This window comes from Ascaphus truei, chromosome 1 (assembly GCF_040206685.1).
Source record: "Ascaphus truei isolate aAscTru1 chromosome 1, aAscTru1.hap1, whole genome shotgun sequence".
NCBI lineage: Eukaryota > Metazoa > Chordata > Amphibia > Anura > Ascaphidae > Ascaphus > Ascaphus truei.
In genome coordinates, this window is record NC_134483.1 from 327,657,910 (window position 1) to 327,670,955 (window position 13,046).

The 13,046-nt window shown below is 46.3% G+C and overlaps 1 protein-coding gene across 6 annotated transcripts in view; it reads right to left on the reverse strand.

Annotated features, from left to right (window-relative positions):
* Positions 1-13,046, reverse strand: part of CCDC158 (coiled-coil domain containing 158) — a 132,629-nt gene that overhangs the window by 57,896 nt on the left and 61,687 nt on the right. For all 6 annotated transcript variants that reach the window (XM_075606726.1, XM_075606718.1, XM_075606717.1 and 3 more), the window contains exons 10-11: positions 7,971-8,090; positions 6,857-7,054 (exon numbers count right to left, since the gene is read on the reverse strand). In XM_075606726.1, coding sequence (XP_075462841.1) covers positions 6,857-7,054; positions 7,971-8,090 — 318 coding nt within the window. The remainder of the gene's footprint in view (positions 1-6,856; positions 7,055-7,970; positions 8,091-13,046) is intronic.

A 13,046-nucleotide genomic window follows, 5' to 3' on the forward strand; every position in this document is an offset into this window, starting at 1 on the left:
AGAGGACAGATAGTCCGGGTCAATCTCTTCTAATACTTTTCTTAGGAAGTTCGTCTGATTTTCGTTGGGGGCGTAGAGGTTGATCAGGGCGATCGCGGACCCCGCCAGAGATCCATAGACTACCACGAATCTACCCTCTGGGTCTGTTGTGACTTTTGTTAAATTGAAGGGGGTGCCTTGTCTAATCAATATAGCAACTCCCCTTTTTTTACTACTAAATGATGAGTAGTAACTCATAGGATACGTATTTTGAAATGTTTTAGGCGGCTCCTGCGCCGTGAAATGCGTCTCCTGGAGAAAGACAATATCACCATTGAGCTTTTTTAATTCTTGGAGGGCTAGCCTTCTTTTCTTATTATTCTGTAGTCCCTTTACATTGAGAGATACTAGTTTAATTGGTCCTTGTTTGGCCATTGTCACCCTTCTCTATCTCAACTTTTTAGATCCTGCTAATCCTTACAAGGACCAGTGGCTATATGCGTAACTAGATGGTACTCTCTTTTTTTGTGGGCCTTGGTTAACCAGGGTGTGAGGGAGGGGGGGAGGGAGGGGGGACCTGCTGGGATAGTTTCAGCAGGTAACAAAAAGAGAAGAAAATAGACCTTGTTCTGGTCTTAATGGAACAAGACCGACTTAACAGGCAGTCGGTTTGTCGGGTAAAGCACCCTTAGGGGGTGGGTCCGGTGGCGATAACCGACCGGAGTGGGCGAGGAAGGGACCCTATAGATCCGTGTATTACCCGCTATTCCCTCTTGTTTTCCCCTATGATGAGGGGGGAGTCATGGGAATGAGACTTGCCTCTATTTAGTGGGGAGGGGTAAGGGGTGGTCGGTGCTAATTTGGGGGATATGTGGAGAGGGAAAGTTGGTCGTCAGGTGTTGGGGCCTAACATCTGCTTTAATCTTTTCATTTTGGTTGCCTCTACTCAATCTTGAAAGGGCCTCTTGACTTTGAGTATCCTTTCTGTTTATTATAGGTTAGACTAGGTTAGAGGGGTGTTATTTTTATTCCCCTTATTTGGAGTTGTACTCCTGGATGGTTCTGTATCTGGGGGGGGGAGGGGGAGGAGGAGGGCGTGTGGGAGGGGGGGGGGCGGGAAGGGGGAGAGGAAGGGGGAGGGGGGGGGGGAAGGGGGAGGGGGGGGGAAGGGGGGAGGAAGGGGAGAGGATGGGCGGGGAAAAGGGAATGGGGGGGGGGGAAAAGGTGGGGAGTATCAAAGTGTAGCAGGGGTTACAGGAAGGTGGTATTTACACCGTGAAGTCATCATGTTTCCTATAACCTATCTGGCAATATGTCATTACATTAATCACTGCCTTGTGGGGGGGGGCAACATTCAGTGGGAGGTCCGAGTGTCTCTGGTAACTATGGGAATCTTGGGGATAGCAATAACCTTAACTGGGGGTGGGGGTAAGGAGGGGGAGGGGAGGTGAGGGGAAGGGGGGAAAGGGGGAAGAGGGGGGGGGAGAGGGAGAAGAGGGGAGAGGGAGGAGAGGGAGGGGAGGGTAGGCAGGGGGAAACTTATAGGTATACAGAGGTGCAATATGTACATTTAGACATCTTTTGTTTTAAGTGGTTTATACAATCATTTGCTTTTTCGTCGAATACCTCCTCATATAGATATACAGTCTACATTCTCTGATTAAAATTTCTTTACCACCTTTGGATATCCTGGTTTGTACACTCGAGTAAGCAAGGGGCAATGGGAAAGGAGGGACTATGGGAGAGGGGGGGGGTGGAAGGGGGGGGGGTGAAAGGGGGAGGGGGGGGTGGGAGGGGGAGGGGGGGTAAAAAAGGGGGGGGTGGAAGGGGGGGGAGATGGGAGGGGGGAGGGGTGGGAGGGGGAGAGGGGGGGAGGGGTGGGAGGGGGGAGGGGGGTGGGAGGGGGGGAAGGGGGGGAGGGGTGGAAGGGGAGGGGGGAAGGGGGGAAGGGGGGAGGGGAGCATGTGTATGTCAGTGGGGAGCACAAAAGGTTAGGAATAAGCCTCTGAGCACTTTTGTTTTATATTGAATATGCAACCTTATTTCTTCCTCATTTCTCCAACCCTATCTAAGGCAGTTCATATCATTAGGTTCAGAGTTTCACAGTATGCTGTCCACATTCTTAGTATGCCCATTGAGAGTGTCACTAGGTGGAGAAGGGAGAAAATGACACGGGGGGGTAAGGGAGCTTGGAAGGGAGGAAACGCTGGGGAGGAGGGGGAGGGGGAACGCTGGGGGGGAAGGGAGGGGGGGAACGCTGGGGGGGGGGGGAACGCTGGGGGGGAAGGGGGGGGGGAACGCTGGGGGGGAAGGGGGGGGGGAAACGCTGGGGAGGAAGGGGGGGAAAGGGTGGGGGAAGAGGGAGGCAGAGGAGGGGGGAAGGCAGGGAGGGGGGTCTAGGGAATGGGGGGCTGGGATAAGGAGAGGGGCAGGTTATCTAGGTAAATGGCCGCAATGCAGGGGGGGGTGGGTGTTAATCCTTTTCCCTCTGGGGCCTCAGTCTATATAGCTATTAAAGTGTTACCGTTAACTTGTAAGTAAATTGACTAACAACACACATATTCTAACTATGTACAACTTAAACTTTTATATCACAGACCCTTCTGGAGCAGGTCTTTCCTCGGAAACCAGGGGAGGTGTTCAAAACTCGGGGGAGAGGCAACTGCCTCAAATCACCCCTGGGACCTTGTATAGTCCCTGTCCGGTAGACCCCTTCCTGGTCGGAGGGTTGCTTCGTTCCGTCTGGAGGGGGTCCTCCGCCACCTCTTTGCCGGGGGAAAGCAGAATCCAGGCCGTGTCACGTGGGGATGGTATAGCCTCGCGAGACTCCGCTCTTGGTCCGGCGTTGAAGGTAGTCGGTGTCTCCTCTTCCCGCTTGCGTGGCCAGTCGGGACCGGTCTGGGTGAGTACCATTAAAAGGCTCTTCCTTCGGAGGGGGGCTTACAAGGGGCTGGTGAGGTCTTTGTTCCAGCCGCGGATGGGGTCTCGCCTCGGCGGGCTGCTGCAATCTTCTGGTTGCTCCTGCTCGTCTGGGGCTCTGCATCGCGGCTGAGTTATCTTGATTTTGGTTGCCTTTGCTCCGCTAGACGCTCAGAGGCTCTCGTCGGGGGGTCTTCAGGCTCCTGTCTCTGAGGGCCGCGTTCCTCCACGGGCCAGGATGCAGGGGGGGTCAGTCCCAGCGCTCGCACTACCTGGGGTATATCTTCCGGGTATCGGATGACAAAGTATTTCCCTTTATGCGGTATTACCAATCTGAAGGGAAACCCCCATTTATACTTTATTCCCTTTTCTCTTAGTAAGAGAGTCAGTGGCTTCAGGTCTTTGCGGCGGTCGATCGTTTTCTTAGACAGGTCACTGTAGACTTGTATGGGTTCGTCTCTGAAGCAGATCGAGTCCATCTCCCGGCAGGCTCTAGTTATCTTCTCCTTAGTCGAGTAACTGTGCATTCGGACGACCACATCCCTTCTCCGGCTGGGGTCTTCCGATCGCGGGCCCAGCGCGCGGTGGGCTCTATCGATCTCAAGGTCTCTTTCCTCCATATCCTCGCAGACTGTGGTGAAGAAGTCTCTGAGGTAATCTCTGAGTTGGCCCGGGAGAACCTCTTCCGGGACCCCTCTTATTCTGAGGTTTTGGCGGCGGTCGCGGTTCTCCTGATCCTCGATGTCATCTTGTAGGGCGCGCACCTCTGCTCCTAGCCGATTAATTTCTTTGTCCGCAGCCTCTTGATGTTTGAGGGCCTCCTCTAATTTGGTCTCCAGTGCTACAGTTCTTTTTGTTAGGCCTTGTATGTCCTGTTTTAATTCGTCCACCGCTTCACGTAGGTTGGACTGTAGGGATCGATAAAGTTTATTATGTAGCTCTTCTAAGAAGGCCTTTGTTATTCCTTCTTCCGTGGGCGGCATTTCTTGCTGCCGGTCCCGTTCCGTTGCCGGTGACTTTGCCCCACGTGCGCCAGGCGGGGAGGCGCCATCTTGTTTTTTGGAGCCCGAGTCGGAGCTCTGCTTCGCCGGGGGGAAATACTTTGTAACACCCTGCCCGGGCTGGGTTTTTGTTTTATGGGACATGCCTGAGTGGTTAGAGGTTTGTCTCATATATTTTGCGGTCGGGAAAGTCGGGGTAAATCTATATTTAATTTGTTTGCAGCGTTAGGGTCTCAGGAGCTCTCCTCTTACCCTTCCGTCTCGGTCGACGTCATCGACACGCCCCTCTTCATGCCATTTTTAATGAGTTTTTATATACGGAGTAGCAGCATCCTTTGATTTCTATAGCAGGTTTATCCCACTTCCCCAGCAACGCAAGATCTTAGTAACACTTTCCTGTTTGTGATCATTTGGTGCCAATATTCCCAGCAGTTTGAGCTGCAAACTGTAACAATAGATAATGTTACCTTACGCTGCACTTATAGCGACGGTGACAGCGACACGACGTCACGTCAAAACAAATGTATTGACGCCGTCGCGTGCGCTTGGTCGTGATCGCTGGAAGTCACGTCAATTTGATTTTTCCAGCGCCCGTAGCCTGATGTCGCCGGCACTATAAGCGCAGTAATATAAGAATACATTGTAGCTGCTGAGTTACACTGACTGAAGGATTGATGAAACTGAAAGGCAGCCATTTAGAGAACCCTGGGAAGTAGGATCTTTGCTGATTGATCACGGGAGAACGAATCGATCGGCAGCTTAGGTAATTAATTTTCAATAAAGGCACTCAAAGGCTGTATATATTAAAACAAAAAAATATATAATTTTTTTTAAAGCTGCTTGGACAGCCTATTTGTTTTACTGCACTTTTTAGCAATCCCTTCATCTTCAAATCCTGTAGTGGAATTCTGGAGATATAGTATCAAGAAAAGACAGGGGAGCCCAATGCAACATCCAATTGACAAAACATATTACCATATATGTTTTGTCAATTGGATATAGCATTGGGCTCCCGTCTTTTGTTGTATACAGTACATTTGCCACTCTCAGTAGCACTCCTTTTGACATACATACATACATACATACATACATACATAATGGGGTGGGTGTTGGGGTTTGAGCTTGCTGGGAATGTGTGTGACATAGGATCAAGTGCTGAAAAATTGCCTCCCTGGGAGGTTAGGATAGCTGCTGTCATTCACACCTCATTAAGAGAACAGAGGTGGACATTGCAGCTGCTGATGCCAGTGAAATAATAAACAGGTGGGAAATCGGCAAAAAGTTACGATTTTGAAACAATTAAATAAGAAATAGAGCAGCATATCATATATCACTATTTGGTTATGGGGTGGTTTTTTTGGCGATGGAGGGGATATTGCTACGTTTTCCCTGCGGGTGCCCCAAGATGTAGCACTTAAGAGTGCTCGTTTTCCAGGGGATCTGTAATGCGGGGAAATGGAACACAAGATCTCCTCTTTTTCCATTTCATGGGACACTGCGATCATGCGACAGCTTTGAGCAGTGGTCACGACATCACGGTTTGCCGGAGGGCCGTGGCACTTTAGTGCCACCGACCCTCTGGGACCACAGAGCCTCCAGCATTCAAAGGATTAATTCAGGACAGAACACCTCTTAAGGCTTAGTGGCCAGCAGCACACTGCAAAAAAAGGGTTTGCTTTAAAAGTAACTTACATTAACCTTTACCGAGCCGCTGGACCTCTGGTGCTTTCACTTCATGTGGTCGCTCCTGTAAGTGGCTGGTGCTGGAAGCGGAGGGGGCTCCACTTCCATTTTGATCAGACTGCCCGTTCCATTGGATGTCAGCCCAATCTGCCCATAGAAAATGAGCACGTGCCCATACCGTACCTGGTACATCATAAGGGCATTGTAAAGGTTGACGTGCAAGGCTCTAAACTTCCTAACCCTACCAGATTACAACTAGTTCATTTGGAGGTTTCAGATGCGGATCTTGGCTGCAGGCTCTCGAACGTCAAAATATTGACATTTTTTGCATATATCACAGTTGTGGATATGATTTTATGTACAGATGCAGCCAGCTTCAACTACAACCTGCCGCAGCACATGTACTGGTGAACCAAGGACCAAACGTGGAGTGGTCATGGCACAGTGCTTGCCAGGGGGAAATTGCCCATCAGGATGAATACAGCGGGGGCTTCCCTGCTTCTGAATGGGACTCCCGCTGTATTAATCCTACCGGGCTGCATCAGTCTGTAAGAGACGCGCAGTGAGAGTAGACAGAATCAGCACCTCTCTCTGCGCGTCCCTAACAGGTGATCATGCAGCTTTTATTTTTAATGTTGGATTGAAGCAGGGGGTCTCCGGACCTGAACCGTATTAATTTGAGCCTCGGGGGCCCCTGCTTCCCGAGTTACAGGCCCCTTCATGGGGTGCCGCTATCTCTCTGCACGATTAATTCTCCCGCGTCACGTGACTGGGACATTTAAATGCGCAGTACATATTGATGCAGCACAGTAGGATTAACACAGCGGAAGTCCAACTCAGAACCAGGGACCCCCCCCGACCCCCGCTGTGTTAATCTTCATGGGCAATTAGTCAGGCCGTGGGGAATCTGCGAGCAGGCAGTGGTCAGGCAGTTGCAATCTGCGGTTTCCTGGAGGAATACTCAACAATATATCTGGCTACATCTGTATCAACTCCGCGGAAGCAGGGAGTTATTCTGTCCTTTTTCTGATTGCAGTCTAGTGGCCCACTGTTCCAAGCAAAAAAAAGGGACCCTTTCACTTGCCACTATTGTGGGAACGTCTCCAAGAAGATTAAATTAAATTGTGCAGCTGGACGCCAATTTGAATTAAAGAGCTCATTTTACTGCCATATATAATATCTACATGTGATTACGAAATACAAATGAAAGTAATATACAGTCCCTTTGCTGCGGTAACAACACTGTGCTAATATTGTATCATCAGCCTCTTAACCTGTCGTTCCATCTGTTGCTGGCTCTCTTCTTTCATGGAATTCACCATGGTTTCAAGTAGGTGTATTTCCATGCTGCGCTCAACCATCTCTCTCCGCAAGTGCTCATTGGTGAGGCTATGGACAGTGTCGCGGTCCCATAATTGCTTGTTCTGCTCTTTTTCCAAGCGTAGTTCTTTTTCACACTTCTGTAGGGATGCCTGTACAGGGAGTGACAAGGGTAGTTATACCCAACAACTTCCTGCCTGTGTGTTTCACTGCATAAAGCCCTCTGTTTTAGTAACCCAGATGGCATCAACATTTATTTTACTATATAAAAGGAGAAATCACCATAAGGTAACAAACATATAGAAGGCTTAACAGTCCCATCTGGTGCGTTTTGAAGGGTTATGTTGTGATATTCCACCCTAACACCGCCATTGAATCCCATGGAAACACTGCGATATCACTGGATATCTTGTGTTATCTAGCTGATCGATGTCATATGTTACATCTGTAGTGTAAATTACAATAGAAAGGCACAAGTTGTTATGCCTTGTTTAATAACACAAATGAAGAATTATAACACTAATTTAGAATAACACCAAATTAAAATTATAATGAGCCAGGCCAGCAGGAATAAGTATGGTTACTCTATAAAACACACAAAATTCCACCGGCCACTATTTGGGAATACGGGCTACTACTTTAGAACATTCAGATACCAGGCTTTCTGATTGTATGGGCATTAATGGCCTAGCAATGCTTAGACATATGAATCAGTAACAGCTACATCATTACCTAAAAACTAATTTCTCTTACGGTACAATGGCAATAATCCCCACAGAACAAGTAATTAATGATCAATCTGGGTCAACTCCTCTGGCTGTTGCATTAATGGTCCCCTGTTCTCTGGGGATTATTATATACTCCACATACCACTATGGGAATGTCACTAAAGGGATCATAACAACAAAAAAATAAAGGGCGGCATCCTTTGCCAATATAAGTCCTGAGCAAAATCTACTTTCTTTTCAAAACACAATCTACTGGTGACTGCAACAGGAAATGACAAAACTGGAACTGCTGCTAGCTTGGTGTTGCAGTACTGATGGAGCTTAGAGATCTCGGTCGTACACTTAGCTGCTTGAACTGGTCACCAAGGTTTCCTAGTTCGTGGATGGATTGAGCGTGTTCATTTTGCGCTCCTGTCAATGCAAGGTTGGAGGAAACCAGCTGCTCCTTTAGCTCTTCTACCTATAACCCACAGCAAGAAAAAAAAAAAACGGGCTGATTAATAGATATAACATACCATCCCAAATTACTGTACATATAAAATACACTCCATAACTAGTTTTTGTAATATTATTATTAATATATTATTGTTTATTTATAAAACGCCAAAAATATTCCGCAGTGCAGTACAATGGGGGAACAGAGCGATATAAATTACAAACAATGGCACACCATATTAGGACAAACAAGTGCAAACAGATACAAAAGGTAATGAGGGCCCTGCTCGCGACAGCTTATGATTTGAGCCAATATGTTTTATGGTATTATTTATGGAAATTAGAAATTGAACATAAATTTAACAATATAACAAATCAAAGCTATACCCTCAGTCTTCCCATGTTTTGCTAAAAAAACATAAGTGGTAACTGGGTGTTTTCCTTCAGAAGTAGTCAAATTATTAAAGTGCTAATCATTGCCAAATCGCCTAAACCACCCCCCCACCCCCCTTACCATGTCTATGGCGTCAAATGACATTGCGGGGTCATGTGATGTCACGTTTCCATGGCAAAACGACATCATGTGACCCTGAGGCGTCATTTGAGGCTGCATTGCCATGGTGACACGTCATCAGAGACAAGGTAAGTGAAGTTACAGTGGCCTCACGCCGTCCCCGGCATTTAATTTAAATGCCTTGGGGAAGAGCGCGGGGCCTCTGCAAGCGCCGCGCCCCCCCCCCCCTCTGAAAAATCACGCGCCCCCCAGTTTCCGTACCCCTGACCTAAGCTAATAATAGGGCCTGCATTTACACCTGAGGGCTGCATGTTTCTCTTTATAAAAGGCACAAGCCAAAACGCTACATCTAAAATAGAGCTTTAAAATATTAAGAGAAATGTAACTTGAACATTTTAATTAAAAAAAAATAAAATAAAAAATCACATTTTAAATGTCTAATATTATGTATTACAGTGGCTGAAAAGGTATTGATTGCGTTTTCAGTCGCAGCCAGGGGTGTGCGAAACATTTACCCAAGTTTGCGAACCAGGCAAAATGTTCCCTTTTACAACTTTCAAATGTCACTGCCTCTTCAGAGCTAGCAAGTGGTTTGGCAAGATTTGTTAATGCAGACCCTGAAATAGGGCTTTTGAAGGGGGGGGGGGAGGGAGGGGGAGAACGAGACAATTCTCTTTAGTAGAGTACTCATTGACTGGCAGTCATCAAAGCATGATTTCCGCTACCGCACCAGAATCGGCGATACCTGCCATTAAAGTCAATAACAGATATCGCCTATAGGGGTGTGATAGCATGGATCGCACTTTGAGGACTCCCAGCCATTGACTTAAACACTTTCCATAACACCAACCTATACAACATGCAGAGACTTTCCTGTGAACACACCTGACACGCCTAGGAAATAAACCAATTTAAAAATGCAAATACGCAAGTTTAAATAAGCAAATTGACTTCTCAGATGTCTTTCCACGTGTTGTACAAATGAGTGTTTTTGGAGGTATACTGTATGTCAATGGGCATATCTATCTCCCTCTCACAGCATGTACCCTTCATGATTATTTCTCCCCATCGTTCCTCCCATGGTTATTGTCACGGGAGAAAAAAAAAAAAAAATGAACAGAGAGCAGTAACCTAGAATGGGCACTCTAAACACCTGATGAGTGGTATATGAAGGTAGTTAAAACATATAAAACTTTATTTAATTATCCACATAAAATATTGGGGACAGAGCAAGAGATTAAATAAAACAAGTTTATTTTGACCGAAGTCGACAGACAACACAACACACAGTTTGGCACGAACTCACCCAAAACATTAAATACTGGGGGATACTCCATAAAAAAGCATGGAAGACAGGTTGGGAGAGGGGGAATGACCAAATCAGCATCTGGATGCTGTGAACGGACCAATCCCAGAGCGGAGGCTCATCTGTGAAGGGCCAATCCAGGACAGGGGAGGTGACCGTTTGCCAGAGGTGGGCTTGCTGAGGAGTCGAAAATTCAAACTGGCCAATATGAATCGTGCCTATGGGGCTCATAACCGGCAACAGTTCCCTCAGCCAGCCCGATATCTCCCGCAGTGATTGGAAACTCGGAACAATGAACTGAACAATGGCTCTACTCGGGAGTCAGCACCCCTCCCCACTACTAACAATGGCTGGAGCACTTCACCACACACATTCTGGATAACAGGACCCTATCTCTGTGTGTGCAGGCTGGCTGAGTGAGTGAATTACCAGCCCTGCACACAGAGAGAACAGAAAATATACTCATCCTAATCCAACTACAGTAGTGACACACACAAACCAAATCACATTATACAGAGGGATACTGGGTTAACCCCTTGGTATCCCTTAAGACAGGTACTGTCGCACTTACAGTTAAACTAGCCAAAACTTAAGAGGGAGGTCAATATGGTTAATAGATGTTTTTGCCAAAGCAGACAGGTTGCGGCTTTCATTACAAACCTCCAGGTTACGCTTCAAGCCAATGCTTGTATGTTATACTAATTCCATATCACGTCCTGTCTGTACTATTTATTACAATAAGCAAGTCACTGGGTCACAGGGTTCCTCCCCTCATAGTAATGTTTTAGAAGAGTTTAGTACTAGTACAATGATATACTGTAATCAGGATTCAGGAGCAAAACTTGCTGGATTGAATTTGGTTTTCATGTCATGCTTATGATGTGGTCTAGGGGTGATCTATTTAAGGGTCATGTCTAATGCCTAATGCCAAGGTAACAAAAAAAGCGCACAGACTGTGTCACCAGTAAAACTCTTAAAGAGTTTTGTAATGTCACCAAAGGGCAAGAATGCATTGGCCTTTGAATTTGATACAGCTTGCCATGTCACAGCTATAAATTACACAGGCAGGATATATATTATGCTTTCAGGATTTTACTACCCTTTTACCCTAACTGGGCATCAGACAAGATTGTAACTGAAACAAAATCAAGAATGATTTAAAAATACTACGGTTCAAACTTAGATTTTTATTTTAACCCCATAAAACTTTTTGCTGTAATTATTTACATTTGAGAACAATCCCAACTACAACTAATTATTTATGTGATACATTTATTTATTTTGCACAGTAATAGGAAGTTACAGATGGTTCTGGGTAGAAGAGTTACAAGATCATAAGAAGCGTCACACAGGAAGTCCATGGCTGTAGGCATGAATAGGAATATGTGAATGAAGCCACCCCGGAGAAGTCCTGATCTCACATCTAGCTCCATAGATGCATGTAACCAGAGAAAAATACCAACCACCCGCTTACTCAAGAGAGAACTCAGGCTATTGGGATCCTGATTATGCAACCTTCATGAATTAAATATTAGTTTATCAGAACCATAAAGCATCCATTTTCTGTACCGCTTAACCCTTTCAGTGCCCTATTGGCAAACGGCGTACATCAATTGGGACCCCAGGGGCCCTATTACGTGCCCTATACGTCTTTGGTCTATGGCTCTATGCTCATTGTTAGGAGCTGTACGCAATCAAAGGGGGGAGGGTGGGGGCGTCCCCTCACTGACATATCGGGCCTGACAGCCGTAACAGAAACATCATCACGTGAGTGCTCACATGATGCGAAAGTGCCGGAGCATCCATGGCCACATAGGTGGCATGACCCTCTGGCATTAAAAAGGTTAATGAAGGTCTCTGTGCAATTAGGGATATCCTATATGTATTTTCAGATCATGAAGATATATAGGGTGATTGTGTCTGAATATCCCTGATGCACTAACTGGGAAAACCATTTATTATAAAGTGCTACAAACCACCCAGTAAACAAAAAACCTAACGTTTAATACATCTTGTTAAAGGAAAGCCCCAAAAATTACAAACTCTCCAAAGTATAAAAGGAATCTGCAAAATAACTCTAAATTTAAAAGGGCAAAGTCTGATGGACTCAGAATCTTGTATGAATATTATCCACCCTCATCATGAAGATATTTTTAGTGGTCCAGAGATGGCTATACAGTAATTTCATCTTGTATGAGGTCTCTGTCTTGGTTAGGTAGGGATCTCTTATTTCAAGTAGCAGAAGAAGTGGAACATATACCGATACGCATCTATCTCATGCAGGTTGTAAAGTAAATGTTGTGCTCCAAACACCGAGTACCTGTATGTTCTATTAATGTGGATTTATATAGGCAGCTGGGTAGACCCGGAGGACTACGGGTTTCGGTCGCGTATCTCCGGACTACGGATTTACCCGAAAAATCTCCAGGCGGCTGCATCTCCCCCTGCAAATCCCATCAACATGGCTGCACGACGTCAAATGATGCTGCGTTGCCATGACAATGAGATGCTACGTGAAGTCACGGCGTCACGTGTCGCCCGTTGCCATGACAATGGGGTATCACGTGATGTTCTGTTGCCATGACAACAGGGTATCACGTGATACCTCTTTGCCATAAGGCGTCCCATTGTCATGGCAACTTGATGCCGCATGACACCGTGACGTCACATTGTCATGGCAACGCGCGACATTTTGACGCCACAGAGCCATGCTGACAGGACCTTGCAGTGTGACATGATGCCGGGAGATGCCACCGGTATGAGAAATAAAACTTATAAATAAGATAAAGAAATGTAAAAAAATATTCTTGCAAAATGTCTGGGTTAGTCTTCAATAGAAGGTGGCAACCCTGGTTATATTCCTAACCTCATACCACTCCCCACAAAAGGGAGATGTGTCCTAAAGTGAATTTGGGATACTATTGACTGGGATAACGGGTGTCTGTTAAGAGCACAATAAAAGTAACAAATAAAAAGATAGCAAAGTTATATGGACAGAAATATACACCGTAATCGCATGTCACTCCCCCTGGGATGATGTGTCTCTAGTTGTGATTAAAAGCAGCGAGAGAAGAGAGTCAAGGATTCTTATGCCACTCCCCAAAGGGTACGTACGGTATATGTCCCTATCTATAGTGAAAACAAAGAGAAGGAAGGTATCA